General features: G+C 42.7%; 1 protein-coding gene across 1 annotated transcript in view; it reads left to right on the top strand.

Moving 5' to 3' along the window:
* Positions 1-23,816, top strand: part of cblb (Cbl proto-oncogene B, E3 ubiquitin protein ligase) — a 67,418-nt gene that overhangs the window by 36,076 nt on the left and 7,526 nt on the right. The window contains 9 exon segments of the mRNA XM_041952005.1: positions 2,816-2,937; positions 9,894-10,031; positions 10,861-10,948; positions 11,806-11,937; positions 16,524-16,724; positions 17,458-17,649; positions 18,025-18,411; positions 21,512-21,603; positions 23,621-23,755. Of these exon segments, the coding sequence (XP_041807939.1) occupies positions 2,816-2,937; positions 9,894-10,031; positions 10,861-10,948; positions 11,806-11,937; positions 16,524-16,724; positions 17,458-17,649; positions 18,025-18,411; positions 21,512-21,603; positions 23,621-23,755 (1,487 nt within the window).

Raw genomic sequence — 23,816 nt, 5'->3', positions numbered from 1 at the left:
ACCAGTTATATACAAAGCCAAACACGACTGGCTGCGGTGCACAGGCTGCTTCCCAAACTCCTAGTTCTATTTTGTATAGGCTTCGTCCTCTAAGAGCTATCACTATTGGGTTTACTCCCACACGTATGTGCAGCCATGCTGTTGTACACTGCACAGTTCAGGTCCTCATGTATAGTATATAACACCATCAAGACCTGAGCTCTGCTCTCAGAGAAGAAGAAGAAAAACAGAAGTGAAGAAGACAGCTGCTCTGAGGCTGTCCTCTTGTGCCTCGCCTGCCAACCGAACTGGCCCTAGCTGGCAGAACTTCAGCTCCTCTCTGAGACTTGCCAAGGTGTGGCCCTGCAGGACTGTGCACACCTGTGTGCAGAGGAGCTCCAGCAGCTCGGGAGGAGGGCTGCAGGGGAGGATGCTGGACTGACCATTGCAGAGTCCGTCTGGAGGATGAGACAGACAGGCTTATCTTCAATCCCCAGCCATTGCAGAAATGGACCCAGACGACAGACACAAGCCGAACGGCTCTGCTCTCTCCATCTAGGGCTGTCCTGCCACTTCTCCCATCTCCCCGTTAGGAGACCTGGTGTCTGATTATGAGGATATCCATATTTGTGGCTATTCCCACCTTGGCCAGGAGCTGCACCGCAGTGGATCTCCCTCTCTCTGTGTTAGCCTGCCATCCTTATGCTGGCCACCAAAGGTACCATCAGGAAGGCAGCAGACCTGAGGGGCATCGCTGTTCTGGCAAAAACAACCTGCACCTGCTTGTGGTCTCAGGCAGAGACATTTACGACCAGGAGCCACCCACTGTGGTCTTGCTTTACAGAGTCCCAGCCCCTCAGGAAGGCATCATTTTCCAAGCCAGGAAAACTGAAAGCACTGGTTTCCAGGTACCAGCCTTTCACTGGAGTTCTCACTGACATGGAAAATGGTTTTCCTTCTGTCCCACTGCTAGAGTAGAGCCTACCAACCATACTTGTCCACTCGGCCCAGGCATTTTTACCTGTAGCCAGTAGTTGACATCAGGAGGGCTATGACAGCTGTTCTGCATTCAGGATCATGGCATGGCAGACTACGATGTAGAGAAATATTTTGCTGCTAATGCATTATCTTACCCCTCTCATCAGATGGGAGCTACTGCATGGTCTAGGCATTGCACATCCCCAGTTTTTTCATGTGGTGGGAATCATCTCCTGCGTCCCTCCAGGGGTGCAGAACAAGGGGTTTTAGTCCTGTTATTTTCTCAGCCTAAGGAAACCAGGCGAGAGGAGGTCAATTTTGGGCTCCTCAACTCTCAGCATGAGTTCAGGAGGAGAATCTAGCTGTCTTGCTGGTGGTATCAGAACACACAAGTGCATCTTGGTTCCCGACCATGGTGCAGCTGCTGGTGGGGAAACCATGGCAGCTCCCATTGCGCAGAGGTGCACTGTCACAGCTGGACGGTGCAAACTTCCACCTCCCACTGATAGGACAACTGTGGGCCTGGCCACTGAATGGGAGCACTCAGAAATGCTAGGACTGCCCCCTGCAGTGGTGCGCACTGTCCAGAGTGTTGGAGCCCAATCTGCTACAGCATGTTCTACAGGTAGATGTCTGCTTTTCAGTGCCAGTGTGTGGAGAGAGGCTCAGCTCCCATGTTGTGTTCTCTGGTTTTAATGTAAACCACCTTCAGATGGCGGTTGTCATGCATTCTCTAGCGCCACAGTGGGATTTACCCCTGGTGATGCACACTTTGGAGGGTCCCCTTTTGAAGCTGAAAGCCCAAATCTAAGAGAGTGAGTTACCTACGTGCACTGTCCTGCCTCTCTATTCCAGAGGACAGGAGCGCAGCAACTTTACAGCCAAATACCCCCTTCACTCCAAAATCAAACTCCTTTTGGTCCAAAGATTTCTTCCCCCCACAGAAACAAGACAGAAGGAGCGTCTCTCTGACTCTGCCCAGTGTGTGCTTTGTCTCAGTATGGTTTTCACACAGCAAACATCAGGCAGATACAGCAGCTGTGTGTTCATTACAGAGGGCGTTGCTCTGACAAAAACAGCGTCTGTCTCGCTGGTGTGTGATGCCATCAAACATGCCCACAGTGCAGGAGGAGTGAAGCCTACACAGGCCATCCGGGCACACTCCATGAGAGCCTTATCCTCATCCCCAACCCTCCTTAGCCGGAAGACAGTGGCAGACATCCATGCAGCAGCATCCTGGGCTACTCTGTGCACTTTCATCTGTTTCTGTCTGAACATTGTGTCTCTGTTCCTCCTGACTAATTCAACATTAAATGTGCTCGATGGCAGATGATGCCTTATCAGATCTGGCACTTTTACGAACATACAGTGCACGTCTCAGGTCAGGCAGTGTACGTGTAGCCCTCTAAGACTTAGCCCCCTGCCCCACTGACACTAGCCAAAGAAAATACTGGGTTTAATTGTGTTATATACTCTACATTAGTGTCTGAGAGAGGCTACTGTGCAGTGTACAGTAGAAACTCAATGTGCAGGGATAAACCCAATGGCAACAGCTCTGAGAGGTCTAAGCCTATACTGAGAATGTGTAGTTACAATAATGTATGCTACAATGTTACAACAATGTCGATTTGGCCAGAAATCAGAAACCTTGTCCTCTGCATTCTGTATCATTCAGTTTGTTTTTTGCTGATTTGGCAGCAGCCACAGAATTCAGATTCTGCCAAGTCAACATTCTATTCATCATTAATTTGTGGCAGAAACACTAACAAACATAACTTTGTCCTGAAAAAATAAAAAAGTGAATGTACAGTTCATAACAACCTGTTTAGTTAAAACAACATTGGGTGGTCTTTTTCAGCCATGGGGATCAATTCTGAGGAACTGGAATTTCCTTGCAGTGACACACCCTGGCTACATGGCCTTCCTTACCTATGACGAAGTCAAGGCCCGACTGCACAAGTACATCAATAAGCCTGGCAGGTATGGTAACTGTGTGTGTATTTTAAGTTCCTAAAAAGTCAGTATCAGATTTTTTGTATTTTATATTTTTAATATATATCAGTATTTCTGTGCAGCATTGCATATTCATGACTAACTGAGCATCAAGCAAAGTTAATGTAAGGAAAGAAACATTCTTAGTTATTATTTTATTACATTTATAGGAACCTTTACTTAGTGGTGTTTTTTCATTATTTGTATTTTGGTGTAAATGTGATGTATTTTACTGTGTAAAGCAACAGAAAACAACAACTTACAATTTATTTTGGCATTTGTGATGGAAGCACCGATGCTAGGTTGGTATGGGCATTATAATTAGATGCAAATAGGATCGGCAGGACTGTGGAAAGACTGCCACGTGTGTAGGTTGCTATGTCAATAGACAAATGTGGTACACAGTGTGATTATAGAAGAAGAATCTTACAGCTATAAAATCTGTGTTTGACCAAGATGAGCTCCTGATGAGCAGAACTGAAAATACTGCAGAGCAGTTTCACCAAGTTCCACCCAACAAGAAATCAAATAGACACTTTATATATGCTGACTGGTAAAGGATTAATACACCTGAGTTGGCTGTGTCCAACAATTACTGTAAGTCAGCAAAAAATCACACCCACTGCTGTGATTGGCCAGCTGTGTGACAGTGAGAAAGCCAGCAGGGTTTGATCGTCTCTCTCAAGCTCTCATTCAGTCTTTACACAATAATTTCTGTCACTGTTAATGTGAAATATATATATATATATATATATATATATAGTTGTGGTCTGAATACTTGTCCCCATATAGTATATAATGTATTATGTTGCAAATAAAAAAGTAAAACATACATGTTGTAGTGGCCATGAAATTGCAGTTAGGCACTTAATCAATAAAGAGATAACTGGTAAAAACATATCGTGAAGAAAGGTTGGGCCTGTAGCCTATTGTCTGAAAAGAGATGAGTAGAATATGTGATCCAGATGAGGAGACCGAGGTCACAAGAGAGGAAACTCTTATTCCGAAAAGAGGGAGTACCTCAGTTATTTGGCGTTTTAAATCATCCAACATGGAGCAAACTTCAACATTATGCAAGGTTTCCTGCTGTGTCATGACTGCAAAAAGTGTAAAATACAAGCAATCCATCATTTAAAAATGATGCACTCCCGTGAATACAAAGAGGTAACCAGGGCCAGTGCCAAAGGAGCACGTCCCAAAACTATACAATGCCTGTCACTCCAGGCATCATTTGCTGCTGCTATACCTTATGACAGGAGGCACAAGAGATAGGAAGTTGGAATTTGGACAAAGGACATGGTGCAAGGGGTGGACAATATGACCTCAAGTTTGTATCACTGCATTTTTTTTAAATGATTTATTGTGACATAAAAGCGATACTCCATTCAAAACACATTTCTGCCTATTTTCACTCTATTAACAATGTAAGGGAGCATATCTTAAGATGTGTCTGGTATATGTGTGTCTGAATGTGTATGTGTGTGCATGTGTAACTTCTGCCCCACCTGCTGATAATTACCTCTCTACCTCTCCCACTTTTTACCTGTTCCTGAACAGCTACTTTTTCGCTGTTAGTTTCTTCCGAACAACTTGCGATTGTGACAAAACCGTAGCTGCTATTAAAATGCCGATTACACTGTGAGATGCGGACAAGTCTGGGCCAGATGTACGTGTGTTTTATGTCCAGATATTCTTTAGAAAAAAAGTAAATGGTCGATTTAAAAAGACACACTCCGGCAGGCTGCGACTCAGAAAACAGGAGATTGTATGGGTTTAAATGGAGCAGCAGAGCAGGGCAGCTGGTGCAAGATCCCTGTTTATTTAAATTTGGTGGGGGCTAACCCTTTAAAACTGAACTTTGACGAGAGAAGAAAGGTTTGTCTACAAAAAGATCCAAAAATTTTGTGTCTCCTATTCACCGTTTGGATTTTACTGCAATTTTAGAAAAAAAATTCAGGCAATTTCTCACTGGCTCTTTCACTCTAAGTGATGATGTCATCCTCTCTAGAGGGAGAAATTCTGAGCATTTTTTGAGAAACTTTATGGTCTTCAGATGGTCATAGCTCAAAAACCGTAAGAGATATCAAAAAATGTGCCAAGGTTCATTTTGAGCCGACAAAACTTATCTACGTTTTAAAGTTTGAATGAAGTCTCTAGGAGAAAGTATGGCGAAGCAGCGGACAATTGAAAAGGGCTGAAATTTGAGGAAATGCACCATATTTATTAGTGGCTCTTGCGTTGCCTCGTTCCACTAATAAATATGGTGCATTGTCTCTGACCGACATGGTTGTAGCATTTTTTTTGTTCAATGGGCGTCATCAGCACAGGCATCGGGCGATGCAGATTAATGGGCTGACTGATTACTCAGTCTACCACTAGTTTTGGAGGAGGTGGAAAGGAAGTGACTGGATTGGGGCTCCACAGACGGGCTCAGGTTAAAGTTCAACAAATTAGAACTTTCTGCACACCCCTGATCAGTTTTTTTTTTTTTTTTTTTTTTTTTTTGGGGGGGGGCAGTGTACATCCGTGCAGAGCCGTAACAACATACCAAATACACATTAATGGAGGAGGCACACATCAGAGTTGTTTTTCCCTTGATAATGTGAATACGCCTTTAGTCCCTTTCATGTTCAACACTTAACAGAAGGCAGAAAGTCACCTTCTGGACTAATTAGCCTAATGAGCTTAATGACTGTCAGTCACACATCAAAAGGCACGTCCAGGTGAGGTAAGTGTTCTCGATGTTTTCTGAGCAACGAAACACTGTTTCAGAGTCCTGCATCTGAACCAAGAAACCATGATGATAAAAAGAAAGAAACAGCATGGGAGTAATTACCTGCAGACATTTGGAAGAACAGATGGCAAACACCTGTCTAGCTACAAATACATCTTTTTGGATTTCCTCAAGCTTTTTTACTTTAACTGTCAAAAACTGTTGCTTCATCAGGATGTGATGTTGTGGTTTGATCAGATGTCATTGACAGTGGTGTCTCACTGAAGACATCAGCAAACCCACAACACCAGATTCTGATTTGATTGTCACATTGATAAATTCTGATTGGTGCACAGAAGTCATGAGAGAAATATCACATGGAGCAAAACGGATCTAACTGCAGCAAATTATACTGTGTTCATGCAGCCCTTTATTGCTTGTAATGAGAAACTGATTGAGAATATAGGTTTTCAGAGCCTCTAAATTCACGTCAGGATTTGTTTACCCTTGACTTACTGTGTCTGAACCCCTCCCACTGGTCCCCTGCAGCGTCCCCCTTGTTATGTGTGTGCAGATACACAGCCAGGTCTCAAAGTCAACGTGCTGTTTCAGAATCCACTTTTCATGGATGTAACCATTTGATCTCCTTGGCCTGCACGTATGCTCATAAATATTTAAGACATTGGCCGCTGTAGCAAACAGCCTTGGAGCTCAGAATCAAAGGCAACGGATATCAGTCAGAAATGAACAGTGTTTCTGAATTTCCATCTGGGATTATAGGTGTCATAAAGAGCTTGTGCTTTGCTGTCACACCTTTAAGCCTCAGTCTGAAAAATCTCAAAACTCCTTGTTATTGTCGTATATATTCATAAAAATGTTATATCTTTGTTTCACATAAACATACAGCAAGAATCCTTTTCAGCAAAGGAAATCCAACAGTCCTGGATCAGTTGAAAAAGCAGCTGTCCATCAGAGCCTCAAAAAGAGAGGATTGTATTTAGAAATACAATAGAGAATAGAGTTTATCCACCTTTATGGAAATCAAAATTCTTAATAATATAGATTCATTTGTATCACTGCATCCTCAGAAAATAATGGGCATCATTTGCTGCAGAAAGATGTGTATGTGTGTGTGTGTACCAGTGCCTACACTCCGGTTTCCAAAACGAATGCTGACAAACTGAGCTTGGTGTTGTGCCAATCTTGAGGAGTTTTTTTTTTTCCTCCACATGGCTAGTTCAAGGAAGTAGCTCGAGAAAATACCTGCAACAACAGTGCTAATTTATTGTGAGCAGCTCGTGTAGCCTTGAGCTAAGCCATGCATGCCCTGTAATTAGTCAGTCTTGCGTGGCGGCATGGTAGAGCAGAGCAGATAATGACAGGACAGTGTGTGTGTGTGTGTGTGTGTGTGTGTGTGTGTGTGTGTGTGTGTGTGTGTGTGTGTGTGTGTGTGTGTGTGTGTGTGTGAGAGAGAGAGCGTGCATGTGCGTGCGTGCGTGCGTGCGTACGTGTGTGTGTGTGTCCAAATGTATAGGGTGCTGATCACTGAGTGAATCATGCAAATAGCATTGCTATGAATCAACACTGGAGCAAACACACACTGCTGTGTGGGGGAGGCAGTCACATCAGATGACCCACTACATATCTACCAGATCTTATGGTGAAAAGTCAACCCATAATGTGCTGATCATATCTCAATTAAACAGGAACAGCAGACATGGTTATCACACTGAAAGTGATGATTAGTGTGTGTGTGTTTAATTGTCCTGGACACAGACAGCCATACTTTCTGTGCTCAGTTTAGTCTTCCAATCAGAGGTGAAACACGGCTTATTAGCATCAGTGAAGCAGTCTGAAATTCTGTCTTCCCACGTCTCTTTTCAGTCAAAGCCCTGGTGGGTTTAGCTTGGTGCCTTTGTTGCTGGTGGAGGTGGGATCATACTGTGGTCAAGGCTAGCTTTTAACCCGGCACTCATCCTGGACTGTAATTTATAAAACCTCCTCTCTCTCTTTTTTCCACATTTTTTGCACATTCGGATCGTTCCTCCATGTGCTGAGCTGTTCCGTGTGTATTCAGCTGCAGAAGGAAATCCCTCTGTGATAAAGCTCGAAAGACACAGCAGAAGCACCATTGTTGTTGCAGTTTAGTTTTATACAAAAGGCAACGGTAGAATCCTCATATTTCATCAGAGAAAAACATTTTTTGGTTGTTGTCTTTGGCCCCTTTCTAATTTCATTTCTTCTGTTGAAGTGTGTGAGTTGTAATCATGCCGTCTGTTCTAAGCTCCAGTGGTCACGCAGGTGTCATTGATCTCATCAGGTATGATAAGGCTATTAACATTAATTCTGAGGATAAACCGGCTCTGGCTGTATAAAGTGAAAGAAAATGTAGTTTATTGAATAAGACAAATCTGAAGGACATTTTATTTACAATTGGAAATACAATTACAATTACGCAAATACTATTACGTTGTATTTATTCACTGCATAGTAACATTTACCTATGCAATTTCCTATTTCCAATAACATAAAAAGGTAATACTAGTTCAAAATATTGCATTATTGCCTATCAGATGTCTCTTTAAGTTAATAGTAGTTTTCCATCTACATTATCATGCAGCTGCTTAATATTCAGCTCAGAAGCTGCTTCAAATTATTACTTGCTCACTATTCAAGTAATCGTTATGGCCTGTTATCATTCATTATGCACTAACATATGCTTGTGTTGTACACTGATCCTTCTGCCGATCAAGATACTGTATGCAGAGCCTGTAAACAATCGCTACTTGGTGTGTTGCTAAAATGTTTTTAGAGTTTTTTTAGTTTTAGTGTCTGGGCACTCTTCTCAAAGATCTTAAAGATTCAGATTCAGCGTGGTCAAGTATACACAACAGACTGGTTGGGCCGCACTTCAACAACTGTCTGAAGAGTCACAGCAAATAAGGCTAGCTCTAATCTTTTCAGCCTCACCATTTGTACATGGTGTGGCTGAGAAGCCCCTTCTGTTGGATTGAAAACATAAAAGCATTTATCAGCAGGCCTGAGTGCACTGACACGCAAGTGATCAGTTCCCTCACACACAGTCAGACATCCATGACTACTGCTACTGCGTGTGTGTCCATGCCTGTGCGCCTGTGCATGTGTGGGTGTGTGTGTGGGTGTGTGTGTGTTGTGGGCTTTGGAAACACTGCAGCTAAAGACACCAGATGCAGAGAGCACAGTCTTCATTAAAAGACGATGGTTTAAGAAGAAAAAAGGTGGACTGAGCCTCATTTAGGACAAACGAAGCTCGAGATCAGTCCCTGGAAGGACTTGAGGTGATGGCATTATATGCAAACATGATATAAAATGCTTCAATAAACCTGCTTCCAAAAAAGTTGAGATGCTGTGTAAAATGTAGATAAAAACAGAATGCAATGATTTGCAAATTCCCATTTTTAACTAAATACAATACAGACACAGACAGGCACAATATTTGATGTTCAAACTGATAAACTTCATATATTTTTTGTATATTTCCACTCACACATTCCAAATAAGTTGGGACAGGGGCCTGTTTACCACTGCCCTCCATCACATTTTCTGTTGACAACACTCACTTTGGAAACTGAGGACAATGATTGTTGAAGCTTTGAAAGTGAAATTCTTTCCCATTCTAGCTTCAACTTCAGTCACTCAACAGTCCCGGCTCTCCATTGTCATATTTTGCACTTCGTAATGTGCCGCACTTTTTCAATAGGAAACAGGTGTGGACTGCAGGCAGGCCAGTCCAGTACTCTTTCACTCCCTCAACATTCCCACTCTTTTGCTGCTACAACAAAACTCCCGACTTGTTTTAAAGTTGTTGCTGCAATCAAATTCACAATAAGCATATATTTACAAAAATCAATGGAGTTGTTCAAACCTGTACACATGATTGGTCAAACATCAAATATATTGTTGTACTGTTTTCATTTTAATACACACCAGCAACAATTCACAAATTGCCACTTTCCATTTTAATTGCATTTCACACAGCATTTAACTTTTTTGGAATTGGGTTGATATTACAGTCCAACAGTCCTTTCACAGCCACTGAGTTCTCGCTTCATTTCTCAGTGATGTTCTTTATACGGTGCCACAGAGAAGCTGACAGTCAACAGATGCGTCATTATTTAAAGTTTGTTGTACATGTTTGCAGATTTGCAGTTTGTGTGTGTAAACCCTGCACTTCTCTTTCTCTGCCTCACAGTTACATCTTCAGACTGAGCTGTACGCGACTGGGCCAGTGGGCCATCGGCTATGTGACCAACGATGGCAACATACTGCAGACCATCCCCCACAACAAGCCGCTGTTCCAGGCCCTCATCGATGGCTACAGGGAGGGCTTGTACGTGACCGATCGCACACGCGCTCTCTCTGTTTGGATATTGATCGGTTGTGCTATACTGTCCACTGTGTACACGCTCTGTATAAATGAGAAATGATCGACTATGTCTCAATCAGTCACATCTGATTCAGAAAGTCTTTAAATGTCGCTTGGCAGACCAGAGCTCGGTGCCTGAAGGCGCAAGCCTTTTCTGAGAGCTGCTTCCGAGATGAACGTTTTTGTCTCATACAGACAACAGGATGTCTTTGAGCCTGAAGTCGTCCTGCGAGACCATCTGTTTATGCTGATAATCTGACAGGCCCCCAGACAAATCAAACATGCTTCCTGCCATTTAATGCACGACATCTCGCTCCCCTCAGCTGTCAATCACTCTGTAGCTAGAGACGGGCAGGCGGGGCGGGTTCTGTTTGAAGCACCTCTGTTTTTGATCAAGCCGGGGGACCCCAGCAACAGTGGGAGAAGCTAAGTTCCCATCAGTCGCTCTCTCAAAGGACAGTCTTTAAATGCTGAATGAACTTGTGAAATTTACTTTTAGTGGATGAGTTTCCGCTCAGCTGTTTGATAATAGCTGATGCTGTATTTTACTTCTGTGTCAATCAAAAATCAAGATGAATGAAAGTCTGTTTAAAGCGTTTAAAGCACGAGTGCTCCTCTTGTTCTTGTGGTTCTACTGCTGTTTTTAAGAAGTGTTTTTGGCTCATCACATGTTTGCACATTGGCGTGTGTAGGCCAGACATGTAAAACAAAACATGACTGATTGAAGTATTTTGTTAAAATGTGCTGCTGTATGTTTGTGACTGTTTGTTTAAGTCTGTTTTCTCATTCGCAGCTATTTGTTCCCTGATGGTCGCAGTTACAATCCGGACCTCACTGGTTTGTGTGAGCCGACGCCTCATGATCACATCAAAGTGACACAAGTGGGTTTGTGTGTGTTTCCTCCACAGGTCATGGCTTTTCTTAGCCTCATTAAGTCAGAGCACATCATGTAAACTCATTCTTCGTTATGACATTGAAGTGTGGAAAATGTTCGCTGAGAGCTGACTGAACCTGATCAAACATGTCAAACCACTCAGTTTTATAAAGAAATGACGCGTCATGAAGAAATCATCCAACTGTGTGACTTTTTGTTTGTTTCAGCTTCATTCAGAAACAGTTTTTTGTGCGTAATGAGGCTGAAACTTGCTGATTTTTCCAGAACTGCCACCACATTTCTCCAGTTGAAAATACCCACTGAGAGCACAGCTAGTGGCGTCTTCATCCAGTCAATGTCATGTTTACTCTATATTGATGTCCGAGTGGCAGAGGGGAATAATCATCTGCTGTACAGCCTACTGTTAACGATTTCTGTCTCAGGCACGTTTTTGTTGGCCTGACCAGATGATGAAGAGAAAATTAGAAGCAGGTGTTGTGTGACTGAGCATTTCTGATATCATATTATTTTGAGAAGCACATTCCAAACAGGAGAAATCAGTGAATATTAGGGGATTGCACACATGGGTTACATATAAATTCTTTGTCATATGATTTGTCTTCCAGAGACACAGATAAACCATTCATTCACCCATTCTGACAACATTAACCATGACTGTTTAAGGTCATGGAGTAGCTCTGAATTACTGACGGGAAGTCCCTGTAAACATCAAGGAAATTAAAGCTAGAACAGTGGTGGGAAGCTTGGACAGCATGTATGCTGTATGTGTGTGTGTCTGTTCTGCTGTATAGTCTGATACGTGCACCTCTTGATGACTAACAGGGTTTTGCTCTGCCTGAACAGGAGCAGTATGAGCTGTACTGTGAAATGGGCTCCACCTTCCAGCTTTGTAAGATCTGCGCCGAGAACGACAAAGACGTCAAGATCGAACCCTGCGGTCACCTCATGTGCACTTCCTGTCTTACGGCCTGGCAGGTATTATAATGAACCGCGCTGCATCAAGTCATTTCGAGATCAAAACTTTGAACAGAGGGGTACATCCGCGGCTTTGGCCGATTGCTGTTGCATTTACACGCTTAATTCCAGAATCTGTACATCTTCATATCATTATTTACAGAAAAACACCAAAACCTCACATCTAAATAAGATCTGAACACTTTGAATCTTCTGAGTGGATAATACTGGGTTTTTTAGACTCTTGTGTGGGAATGAATCTGGTCTGAAGATTAATAAGCTTCTGCATTTAAGCCAGAAAAGACTACTGAATAATAGAAGCAGCTTTCAGCCTTCAGTGCAAGACACATGGAAAAGCTCCCTCCCTCACTTCCTCCCTGTGTCCTTGCATCTGTCCTAATCAAATTTCCACACATCAGTTAGTCGTGGAAGTGAAAACTGAGTATGTGCACACAGTACACACAGTATTTGTACTCCAGTGTTTCCGCTTGTGTTTCTCTGCTTCCTGCTGTGTGTTTTTCCCTTTTTTTTCAGTGTGCGTCCCACAGCACACTGTCCTGCACTGCACTGGTTTGCAATCAGGAGCTGTGCCAGCAAAGTGTGTTTGTGATTACCCTCCCCTAACGAGTCATTAGCACCGAGTCCAAAGACTCCCTTTTCTTCTCCGTCTCCACCTCTGCCACACACACACACACACACATATACACCTTTGCATGGGATATCTGTGATGCAGTCAGAGACATTGCTCTGTTGCAAATCTTGCATCTTATAAATTAGTTTTGTATTAAGTGTATCGTAGTATTATAGTGTACAGTAATATTTTTACATGAGCAAAGCATATCTCAGCACTGCTTTACCTACCTTTAGATGTTTGGCAGTGGAGCTTTTGCGAGGGAGGACATGGAAGATGATTCAGAGGACAATGAGTGCTGGTTTTAGACGTGAAGTTGAGTGCACTTTGTTTTTCAGTCAGTCAGCACTGTAAGAGTTTCCATTTATCATGAGCCTTTCGTTTGCTTCAGGCTGAGAAATCAGAACTGAGCAAACAATGAAGCACATTTTATACCATTAAAACATATTCAACATCGTTCCTTTTTATGGTTTTGCTTACAAAGTGATGTTAAGATCAAAGTGTCATGATAAGAACTCGCGTCCGTGACAATGCAGTCACTCTGTGCTTACTGTTAAAGGAAGTTATCCTGACAGGTGTTTTCTTGTAGACAGAAATTCTGATCTTATAAAAAACCAAACACATAAACTCCAAACATTTTGGATATGTGCCCTTGGATCATATGTGTTTGGCCAGAATTATCACAACAGAGAAATAATGAATTCATACAGGTGCGGCAAATTGTTTCTTTAATGGTGTTTTATTGTACACAGAATGTAAGTTTGAGGGTCTTTGACATGAACAGTCTTGGAGAACCCTGACTGAAGTGTTTGAGAAGCTTTTTACTTTCACAGTTTTTACTTTCCTGCTCTGTTCTCTAGTGGTTCAGTTTCGTGGCTACTAATCTGGAAAGCTTTTTCTTGGGTGGCTTTACTCCGAACACAGTTGTACATTTAGCAAATGAGGCAAGTCGTTCCAGTCCTCTGCTCTGTAAACAGCGGGATTCAGCAGCACCCACATTAACAGTTTTTGTTTATCATACTTCCTGTTATGACAACTGCGCGTGACCCCGCCTCATCCACAACCTCAGTCTGTGATTCAGTGACGTATGTCACTGTGTGTGTATATACACTATGTGTGCTTCAGTTATGAAGTATTTTCCTCCCCATTAGCGCAACTGTGAGTCAGAGAGGAAGAGGGAACTCTCCTACCCTGTGACAGTGAGTAACCCAGCACCGGTCTGTTCAGGTCATTGACTCAGTGGTGGTTCCCTGACTCTCCTCTCACTCTGGATATTAGTCAGCTGGGGTGACACACACAGAGTCTTCACTCACAGCTGGCTGATGAGCTGTGTAATTCCACATCCGGTTTTCTTTGAAGACCATTTCTGAGCTCTACCGAGTCAGAGGGCACATGAGAGTGTTCCCTTGTTCTAGCTATTAGTCTTATCCTGAATCAATGCAGCGAGGGGCTTTTCTGTGCCCTGGTTTGTGTGTCTAACTAATGATTGAAGAGTGTTGGCAAGTAGTAACTCGTTCTTTCCAAGTATAAAGTCAGCTTTGTCCAGAGTCCAGAGCTGTGAACGTTCTTTTTCTTTCTTTCTTTGATTTGGTGACTTTTAGGTCAAAAGACATGTAGACGTTAACCCTAAAACTTGTCAACAAACCTAAAATTTGGTTGAGAAGTTGGAAGCTGCTCTATTCTTTATATTAGCAATGGATAAAGATATTAGAGGCACAGTCTGAAGTGTGTCTTATCTGCCAATGAGTGAACACACTGTCTGTTACAACTGATTTTATCATTAAAAAAATTCTGGTTAACTTGAAATTTTCTGAGAACAGTAAATAGTAACTACAGTGCACTCTTTTGTCGTCCGGGGGGAACTTCTGCTTCTTGTTGAGTTTGTGGAAATGAATAATGATGAACTTTGTGAAGCGCTGTCTGTGACAGATTCTTATTCATTTGTGCCTTCCTGGAACACATCAAGTTATTTCTTTCCTCGTGTAAAAAAACGTTCTGCATCGAGCCCACTCGCTTGCTCCGTCTCTAAATCTGAAGCAGAACTTTTTCATGTTAGCATGAAAACAACCGTCTGCATCAGCGCTTTAGAAAAAGCTTCAGCAGTGTTTTTATGAAATTATGATATGATTGTGCTTGTTATGCTTCACTTAAAGTATCTCTGTGTGAGAAGCACATTCCCTCACACACATCAAATATGGTAAGGCCGGCTGATTTCAGGCACACTGGGTCAATGGAAATGTCCAACGGCAATGGGCAACCATGAAGTAAAATGGTGACATCTCATCAGTGTTATGGCAGTAAAAAACTTGGCTTCCATAATCACTGCTCCTCCTGGTGGATATGTTAAGCAACTGGTCTCCACACATGGTGCTGAGGGGTGTTTTAAAGCAGCGCCATATTTACATACCAGCACATACCAGCCAAGTGGAGAGCATTGATCCAGCAGGAACCAGCATGGGTCCTGTCACAGTCCAGACAGCTAGTTTACAGGCTGCTACTGTACAATGTGAAAGCTGCCACTCACGCTCGTTGTAACAGACCCTGTTAGATTAATCATGTGACTCTGCTGTTCCCCTCGGCTCTGCTGAGCATCTTCTTATTGAGCATCTTTCATCTCTTTGTTTTGCTTTATTGTTTTGGTTCAGTCTCACTGCTCTCATCAGCCTTGTTTCCAGCAGTAGCAGGCAGCGTTCAGGTGCTGATAAACCTGCTCTGATAAAGCTGCTCAGCACAGGTAGCAGATGGACAAAGTTAGAAAAGTAGCTGGTAAACAAAGTGAAGCATTTAGCAGCTAAAGAGCCAGATGTTTTTTCTCAGGATGAGATGGAGACCACACCAGAGTGAATGCTGGACTTTCTACAAGAAATATGACTCCAAATGAATATTGCTATATCACTCTTTGTCTACTGGATGTGTAAACAGGCAACTGTGTGCTAACACAATCACCATATCAACTTTATGAAGTGATAATGTGTCAGTGTTGTTTTTACAGCATGCTTGGCTGTGGCTGAAAGTCCATTTTAGACGTCAAAGTTGCATGTAACAGTATTTAATTGACTAATAATGGACATGCCCCATTGAAATATTAATAAATATTGTCTAGTCAGTTAAATGCTGTTGAAAGCTTGGTTATATGTGAACCAGACATCTAAAAAAAACTTCACTCCTCAGCTAGTGTTGGCCCTGTTTTAACTATTTTAACATCTAGACATCTGCAAATCACTAAATCAGTGTGGAGAATGAGTATATCAGCACGAAATGCCATTTTCTGTCTGTTTCAGAGGAGAAGTGAAGCCGGGAAGGTTTTCTCTCCTTCACTACAGCAGAAGTTTAGCCGCACTTTGTCTTAGTTTGTCTTCAGTCTCTATGACCATCACACCATCTCCTCCCCCATGTGGGCTCCCTTCCTTTTAACCTCCCACTCCTTCCCTTCTCGACCCACTCTAATTAGGATTAAGTTTCAAACATGCCTTTGGTGCGTCCCCTGCCAAGTCCCCAACCATATGGCCACCACAAATGCAGCTTTGTTCTCTGTAAATATTGTCTGCCTTAGATTGTAGCCCGTGAGTCAGTGGAGAGCGAAGCGCTTAAACCCAAAACCTCTTTTATCCTGTTATTTATGACCCCTGTTTGACAGGGGCCGCCATGTGGAATATGTACATGTGGCCATGAATGTTGTAAAGTTGCAAAACAGTATTCCCTGGAGAGGATCTACACAAGCATGTGTCCAGTTGACTTTGGGTAGTAGTGAAGCACATAACCTTAACCATGTGTATCCCAGCTGCGCAGCAACGGCCTTCCTGCTCCATGGTCCAAGTGATTCTTCATGTTCCCAAAACACTACCGCGAAACCATGGCCATCAGATCATTGGGTTTAGAAATGTCTCAGGGTTACAAATGTCACCACCGCACCTGTGTCTGTGTGTTTGCATGAAATATCCTGTTCCATGCAAACTCTTTCCCTTGTGTGTTCCAGGAATCAGATGGTCAGGGCTGTCCGTTCTGTCGTTGTGAGATCAAAGGCACAGAGCCCATAATCGTAGATCCCTTTGACCCTCGGAACGAAGGCAACAAGTGCTTCTTCCTGGACCAGCACAGCTGCCCAATGCTGGAGCTGGATGATGAGGAAGACCGAGAAGACTGCCTGGTCATGAATGGACTAGCAAACATCAGGAAGGTAAAGACCTGCAGGACGAGCTGCTTGTTGATCTGTTGATGGATCGCTGAGAGGGCTTAAATACAGTTGATTACACTCTTTTAGTTGGTTGTAATACATGTGTATATCTCCTACTAACAGCAAAGTGTAGGATTAATCTTAATGAGAAATCACATTACACACATGCTCAGAGCAGGAATAACCGATCAGAGACGGGGGTTTCCCACTGTGTGAAATCTTTAATACCTTCAGCAGTAATTAAAACAACCAATATATTAATGATTCATGAGTGTATAACTGTGTGGATTAAATAAACTGAAATTGGCTGAAATGGAAACAAAAAGAAAGTTTAACTGGAGCAGAGAGGAAATTCTGCTGCTGGTGGACGAGACACATTCGAGAAGAAATATAATGAGAATTTAAAATCACAGTGAGTGCAGACAACGACGATGAATGAAAACTGATTCCAAACAAAATCAATGTTCTGTTTATTTTTTTTCTTTCCACTTGATGAATATAAAAAAGTAGTACAACGTCCAATGAATTGTTAAAATCAAATGCAGATAGTTAGCTAAAACGACAAACTGCACACACATATCTAATTTTTGCATTTATCTTTCACTTAAATCCATAATTCTACCAGTTTAACAGTTTAATAAACCCACATGATTAATTCTCTTACAACACTTAACAATCCAAGGGCCAGTAATGAATGACTAAACACCCATTTAAGAGATGATTTCCTTTCCCTCAGCACTGTGCTGACCGGCAGAACTCGCCCATGGTGTCTCCCAGCTCTTCACCTGTTAGCCAACACAGAAAAGCCCACGGAGACCCCAGCCACAGCTTCCAGCACCTCGGCCTTCCCCCTGTCCCGCCACGACTCGACCTCATCCACAAGGGCGCCATCCGTTCCCCATCCGCCAGTCCCACCAGCTCCCCAAAGGTCAGTCACAGCGTCCCCCACATAAGACGAATGGGTCACCTGTAGCTTCCTGCACATCATCGCTACAGTCAAGCGTCAGTGTGCTGCCACATAATAATTTAAAACACATTTTATAGAAATATTTAGGAATTGCTTTGAAGGAGGCTTTGCACAAGGAGGATGTAAACAGAGGAAACACATTCGAATGTGACCAAACTGAGCACCCAAAACTGCGTTTATTCTTTGTTTTTGATTTGAATCCTCATTACACGTAGCATGCACAAAAAGCTAACCAGTCCTTCTGTAGTCCACGACAACAAACACACAGCAGATCTGTGTGGTGTGATTTAAAGAATAACCGTGAACCGTTCATTCCATATGTCTCCACCTCTCCAGTCCTCACCAGGCATGTCCAGGAAGCAGGACAAGCCTCTCCCAGCCCCACCCCCTCCCCAGAGGGACCCACCTCCACCGCCTCCCCCTGAGCGTCCTCCTCCCATCCCCCCAGAGTCACGCCACTCTTGGCTCCCAATTTCCTCGTCCCTGTCCTCCTCCATCTCAGCTTCCACTGGCATGCTGTCAGACTCCCAGATGACCCCTGAGACACGGTGTCCCAAAGACAGCCCCTTTGCAGATGGCCATAGGACTGGATCCGAACACCCGCTGCAGCTGGGACCCGCCGGCCCCTCCCACCTGAATGGAAGACCACTCAGCTGTCCATCGGCGGGATTTGTGAGGTTACATCACAGAATTGAGGGGGCAGGAAGCTCAGAGATCTCCAAGGTAGGACTGATAACTTGGGATAAGTATGGAAAAGCATATTTCTTTACTTATTTTTTGTAAAGAAAAATAGATTTCTATAATATTTTGTACAGACATTCATGGTTCTGAGAGGATGAATCCTAATGACTTTGGTGATCCTCTGACTTTTCCTTGTGGGTTTTATCCACTGTGGTTTTAAATGAAATGATGTGACAACAGTTGGATGGATTGCCATGCAGTTTAGTTCATGTTCTCCTCAGGATCAGTTGGAATCACTTCAGTGATCCTCTGACTTTTCATGTTGCTGCATCATCAGGTCAAAATGTTAACGTGTCCATTACTTTGGTTTATGACAAAATACCTGTGAGACTAATGACATTCCCAACAGCCTCAGCTGATGGTTAACTAATATGGTGAACATTACACCAGTTGTTGAATGGATTACCATGCAGTTTGGTGCAGACATTCATGGGCTTTGAGAACTTTGGTGATCTTCTCACCTGTGATCTGCAGGAGCTGCGGTGTGTTATACCACGACCCATGCGCCATACTAAATTTAAGGTGGATTTGACTATTTGGCATGTTGACTCTGTAAAAATGACATACCAAAAAAACATTGATTTTAGGATGTGCTGTTGATGCACACTATTCTCTCACAATGCAATGCAAGTAAATGGAAGAGCTCCTCACAGCTGGAGTAAAGTCAAACAAATTGTAGATGGTGGTAAAACAGCTATGTGAACATACCAAAAGCAAAAAAGTATTATTATATCCTTGCAAAAACATTTTCACATTCAGTTTAGAAGGTTAATTGCAGTCACCTGTTAGTTACACTGAAAATGAAGACAGTTTACTTTACACCTTCCAGCAGTACAGTCATCCTGTTTGGGACATGTACCGTGTCTGACAATAATCTGCTTGACCAGGTGTCCCATGGAAAGGAAATGAGTGGGACAAACAGAGCTAAAGGTTAGGTCCATAGCTTATGAGCATGCTAAATACAATCTGGTTTAATTTAGATAGGTCACTCAGACTAAATTAGTTCTCCAAAAGCCTCTAATAACATGCATTAGTTGATGATTTCAGTGTGGGAAATATAGCATTCCTCTCACATACTCCAGATTTCAGTTATTGCTGATGCCATCATGCTGTTTTCCTGCATGGTAGCTGATGAAGATACACCTCGCTGCAACTTCGCCTTTAACTCCGCACTGATAGTCTGTGCAGTGCTCTGCATTATCAGTGTCCCCCTTCATGTCAATATACACCTCCAACATTCACCCTGAGTCGCTTCAATAAAGCAAAATCCTCAGCACAGGAAGACATAGGACAACCTGTTTAGCCTTATGAAACGTGAGGAGAAAAACATCACACGAGCTTGTTCTTCTTCTTCATTCAGTTTGTTTTATTTAGCAAGTGGGCGACTGGACTTTTCAGCTTGATGAGCTTGTTTGTTAGTATTGGCTTCTGCCACATTTCTGTTCCTACTCTTTTCGTATTTATCAAATAATGGATGATTGAAATCCTGTACTGTGAAAAGCACACTGTTTTGTCTGCTGGATGTGGATGTGATCAACGCATCTTGAACCACACTTTGGTGACTCATCACTAGCTTCATGCCACAGCACCTCTTGGAGCTACTTTTCAGAGAAGAGCCTTTTCTTCTGCTCAGTCAGGTTCAGTTTGATGTTTCTTTGTAGGTGGCAGAACTTTGAAGTAGTCTGTTGCTTTTTGGGCATCTCTCACAGTCAATGACTACATTTGGTCCAATGTGTACTGTAGAGGAGAAATGTGTACTGATGACCAATGACAGTTGCTGCAGTTTTCTTCTTCTGTCGAGTTTATAGTGGTTGCATTACCATGTGCTGGATTGTCACACGTCTGTACCTGCTATGTGCACCCCTGAATATGACAGCTTACTGCACAGCAAGGCTCCATGGACTGTTCATTAGATAGAGTAACTGAATGTGCATTTATTTATGTTATGTCAAAGTCTTAATGAGTTTACATTCATGTAGTTATAAAACAGAGTGAGATATGCACAAAGCTTCATTTATGAGCAGAGAGACAATTGTGAAAAAGATGATATCTTGATTCACATGTTTTTACTGTTTGTGGATGGATATTGTCTGACAGTGTCTTTGTAGATAAGGCAAGCAGCAGGCGCACGACTAATGAGCTGCTCTGACATTCTTCTACTGAGTAAATGCATACTTGAAGTGTGTTGAACAGAATATAAATAGTTATCTGTCTGTCTGTCTGGCGCAGATAATCTACCAATAGTCTATGCAAAATAATAACATCTATGATTTAACTGAAACTCAGCATTTGCACTTACTATTCAAGTACAGCCAAGCAAATCATGCAGAGACCGCCTCAGCATTGACTGGTGTGGAAACCAGAATACTGCTGAGCATCTGTCAAATTTGTACACTCACTCCACCTTATAATTTAAAAGCCATGCACTCATGCACACACACACACACACACACACACAAGCCAATCGTTCTCCCTCCAGTCGTCTGTGCAGAGCATTGTCACTTTCGGTAATATTTAGGAATTTGGTTTGTTTATTTGCATACTTTCTGTCTCCTGTGGAGAGAAACTTTCATTCCAAATGTGTGCTGTGCATTTGGAATATATTTCTCAACGAGGGTTACTGAAGGTCAAATCAGGCCCAGGATTTTCAGAATTGTCCAATGGCATGGATTTGTTAAAGGTTAACTAATGTAATGTTATTATTATTATTATTGTCGGTAGTAGTAGTAGTAATAGTAGTAGTAGTTTTATAAAATACTAGAAATACATACAATGCATTGATACATTTCATTGACACAGGATTTATTTGTGATAATGGATGATAACAAATATCAGAAAGTGATATTTGTTTTTATTTGCTGCTCAGAACAGTGAAGGCTGATGATTGGAGAACTCCTATCCTTTAATTTGAGATGTATCAGGTTTGTTTAAAACAAGTGATTTGCACATAAACGCTTGTTTTACGTCCTGAAACCCACACTTCCTTTTTTGGTCAGTTGCTCTGAAGCTGCAGTAAGTGAATAAAACATTATCCTTTGCCCCCCCCCCCCCCCCCCCCTTCTCCCTCTGTGTGTCTGTGCAGCCCTTCTCTAATGGTGTGCAAATCAGCGATGAGTATGACATCCTTCCCTCACAGCACTCACCAACGCAGTCCACACTTGCCAGTAGCCACAAGTGAGTATTACACACACATACACACACACACACACACACACACACACACACATACACACACATAATGGGCCTATTTATCCAGAAAGATATGAACCAAGTTTCCTTGGAAATATCCTGGAAAAGTTTGGGCAATAATAATGATGTGTACAGCGCGTTTGTATTAATGTGGGGAGATAATATCACAGTGTGATTTCCCAGTGGTATTTCACTGTAACCAGTGAGTTTCCAGTGAACTTTCTTATACTTCCTACGACAAGGCTGTGTTTAAAAGGAGTGTATCAACATGAAAGTCTGTGTGAATCATGAAAAGATGATTAGATGCTGGACAAAAGCCTGTTTAATCAGTGGATCCAAATCTTTTCGAGACTCAGCTTCATCTAATTTCCTGTATTAGACTGGGCAAGGTTATTTGGCTGCAGAACTGTGTAGACTGAAGTAGGAACAGAACAAAGTAGCTGTGTGGTCTGCGGTCTTCAAGCAGACTTTGGGGAGAGCAGTAACAAAATTGCACTCAGTTTTTTGCCATAATCCTGTTCTCCTCTTAGATATGTCCTTTGAGTCTGAAGCTCCACCTCCCGAACCTCCACCCTCCTTTTCTCTGCGGTTTCAGACTTCTATTAGTGAGTTCTTCTATTCTTATGGAGAAGTTCAGGTTAGAAACAGCTTTGAAAAATGATGGCTGAACATGTAATGGCCTTTTAGCTGCAGCCAGAATTAGATTAGGTTTGTCTGTGTATCCTTCGGGCCATATTGGAGGCCGGGGATAGAGCTGTCACTTCTGATGAAGCTTGAGCCAAAAGGGGAAGCTCTGGTTCCACTGAAAACAATTTTGTGAGGTTGTTAGACTGACTTCAGCACGCACACAGTGTACCTTTGCTCATGGTGGCCAAAAAGTCCACCGGACTTGTTTCCAAATGGATCAGGCTTGTTGGGATGTTCCTGATGCTGAATTTTGTGGTGAGGATGCAGGAAACGTCTTCTGATGACTCTTCCATGAAGGTCATATTTGTGCAGGTGTCGCTGCACAGGAGAACAAGGCACCACCACTCCAGAGTCTGCTAAATCTTCCTGAAGGTCTTTTCCAGTCAAACAGGCATTTCCAGTTTTCCTGGTCTTCCAGACCTCAGCTTGACTTGACACTGTTCATGTTGACTCCCGTTTCTTAATAACATTATTAACTAAGCAATCAGCTACCTGAAAATGCTTCGCTGTCTTCATATAGCCTTCTCCAGCTTTGTGGGCATGACTTTTCTGATATTTTCAGGGTGCAGGCAGCTGCTTAGATGAGCCCATGGCTGCTGATAGTTGTGACAACATTTAGGGAGTCAGAGTTTTTATAAAGCTCTGAAATTTGCATCACTTCCTTTCTAGCAATTATTGTGAACAAGCCATTGACCTTAATTAGCTGGATAGTGCAGCTAATTAAGGTCAGAGACCTTGGTAAACGTTATCAAGTGCTCAAATCTCTTGTGGTGCCCAAACTTTTACATGGTGCTCATTTCCTTTTTTCACTCAAAAATTGCACAAAACAAAAATAATAGACTCAAATCCTGCTCCAGATCTTGAAAAGAATGTTTCATCTTCAACTTCCTGACTTTTGGACATCAGGTCATCTTTTACAGCGCTAACCTGAGTGTTTATCTGGTAATTACTCCATCTGTTGGCTGGTAGGTTTGCCTACGAGGTCCCTGTGTCATTCATGCCTGACAGTTCCTTGTTTAATCATTACCTGCAACAGACCCTGGAGTTAGTGTACTTTGTACCTGTGCAGCACAATAACATTGCACTGTAACACATACAGTAGGTAAACACCGCCAGCAGGGTGGAGCCAGCTGGTAGGTGTTGCTGCATATTTTCTTTTCACATTACAGCACACAAGAGTGGCAGAGCATTGGCAGAGCCGCCGCAGGACTGCCATCCACCTCATAATGAGACTGTGAAAATATCAGCGATTTTAATGTAATAACTGCATGAGTGACGCGAAGGTTGAGCTGACAAAGTAAGGTCTTTTTTACAGACCCTCCAACCCTTTCAGTAGTCCTGCGGTAGAACGACAGCGGGGAGTGACGGAGAGGGTGGAGGACGACTATCAGATCCCTTCATCCAACCTCTGCCTGAGTCAGGCTCCCATCAGCATCTCTGTACCCAGCAGGTAGCCTTCTCTCTGTGCATCAAAGTTACTATGGTGATACATCCACGATGGTTCCATTAGA

The sequence above is a fragment of the Chelmon rostratus genome, chromosome 14, assembly GCF_017976325.1.
Source record: "Chelmon rostratus isolate fCheRos1 chromosome 14, fCheRos1.pri, whole genome shotgun sequence".
In the NCBI taxonomy this organism is placed as follows: Eukaryota; Metazoa; Chordata; class Actinopteri; order Chaetodontiformes; family Chaetodontidae; genus Chelmon; species Chelmon rostratus.
The sequence above is the reverse complement of the archived record's forward strand: the minus strand, read 5'-3'. Positions and strand labels throughout refer to the sequence as shown.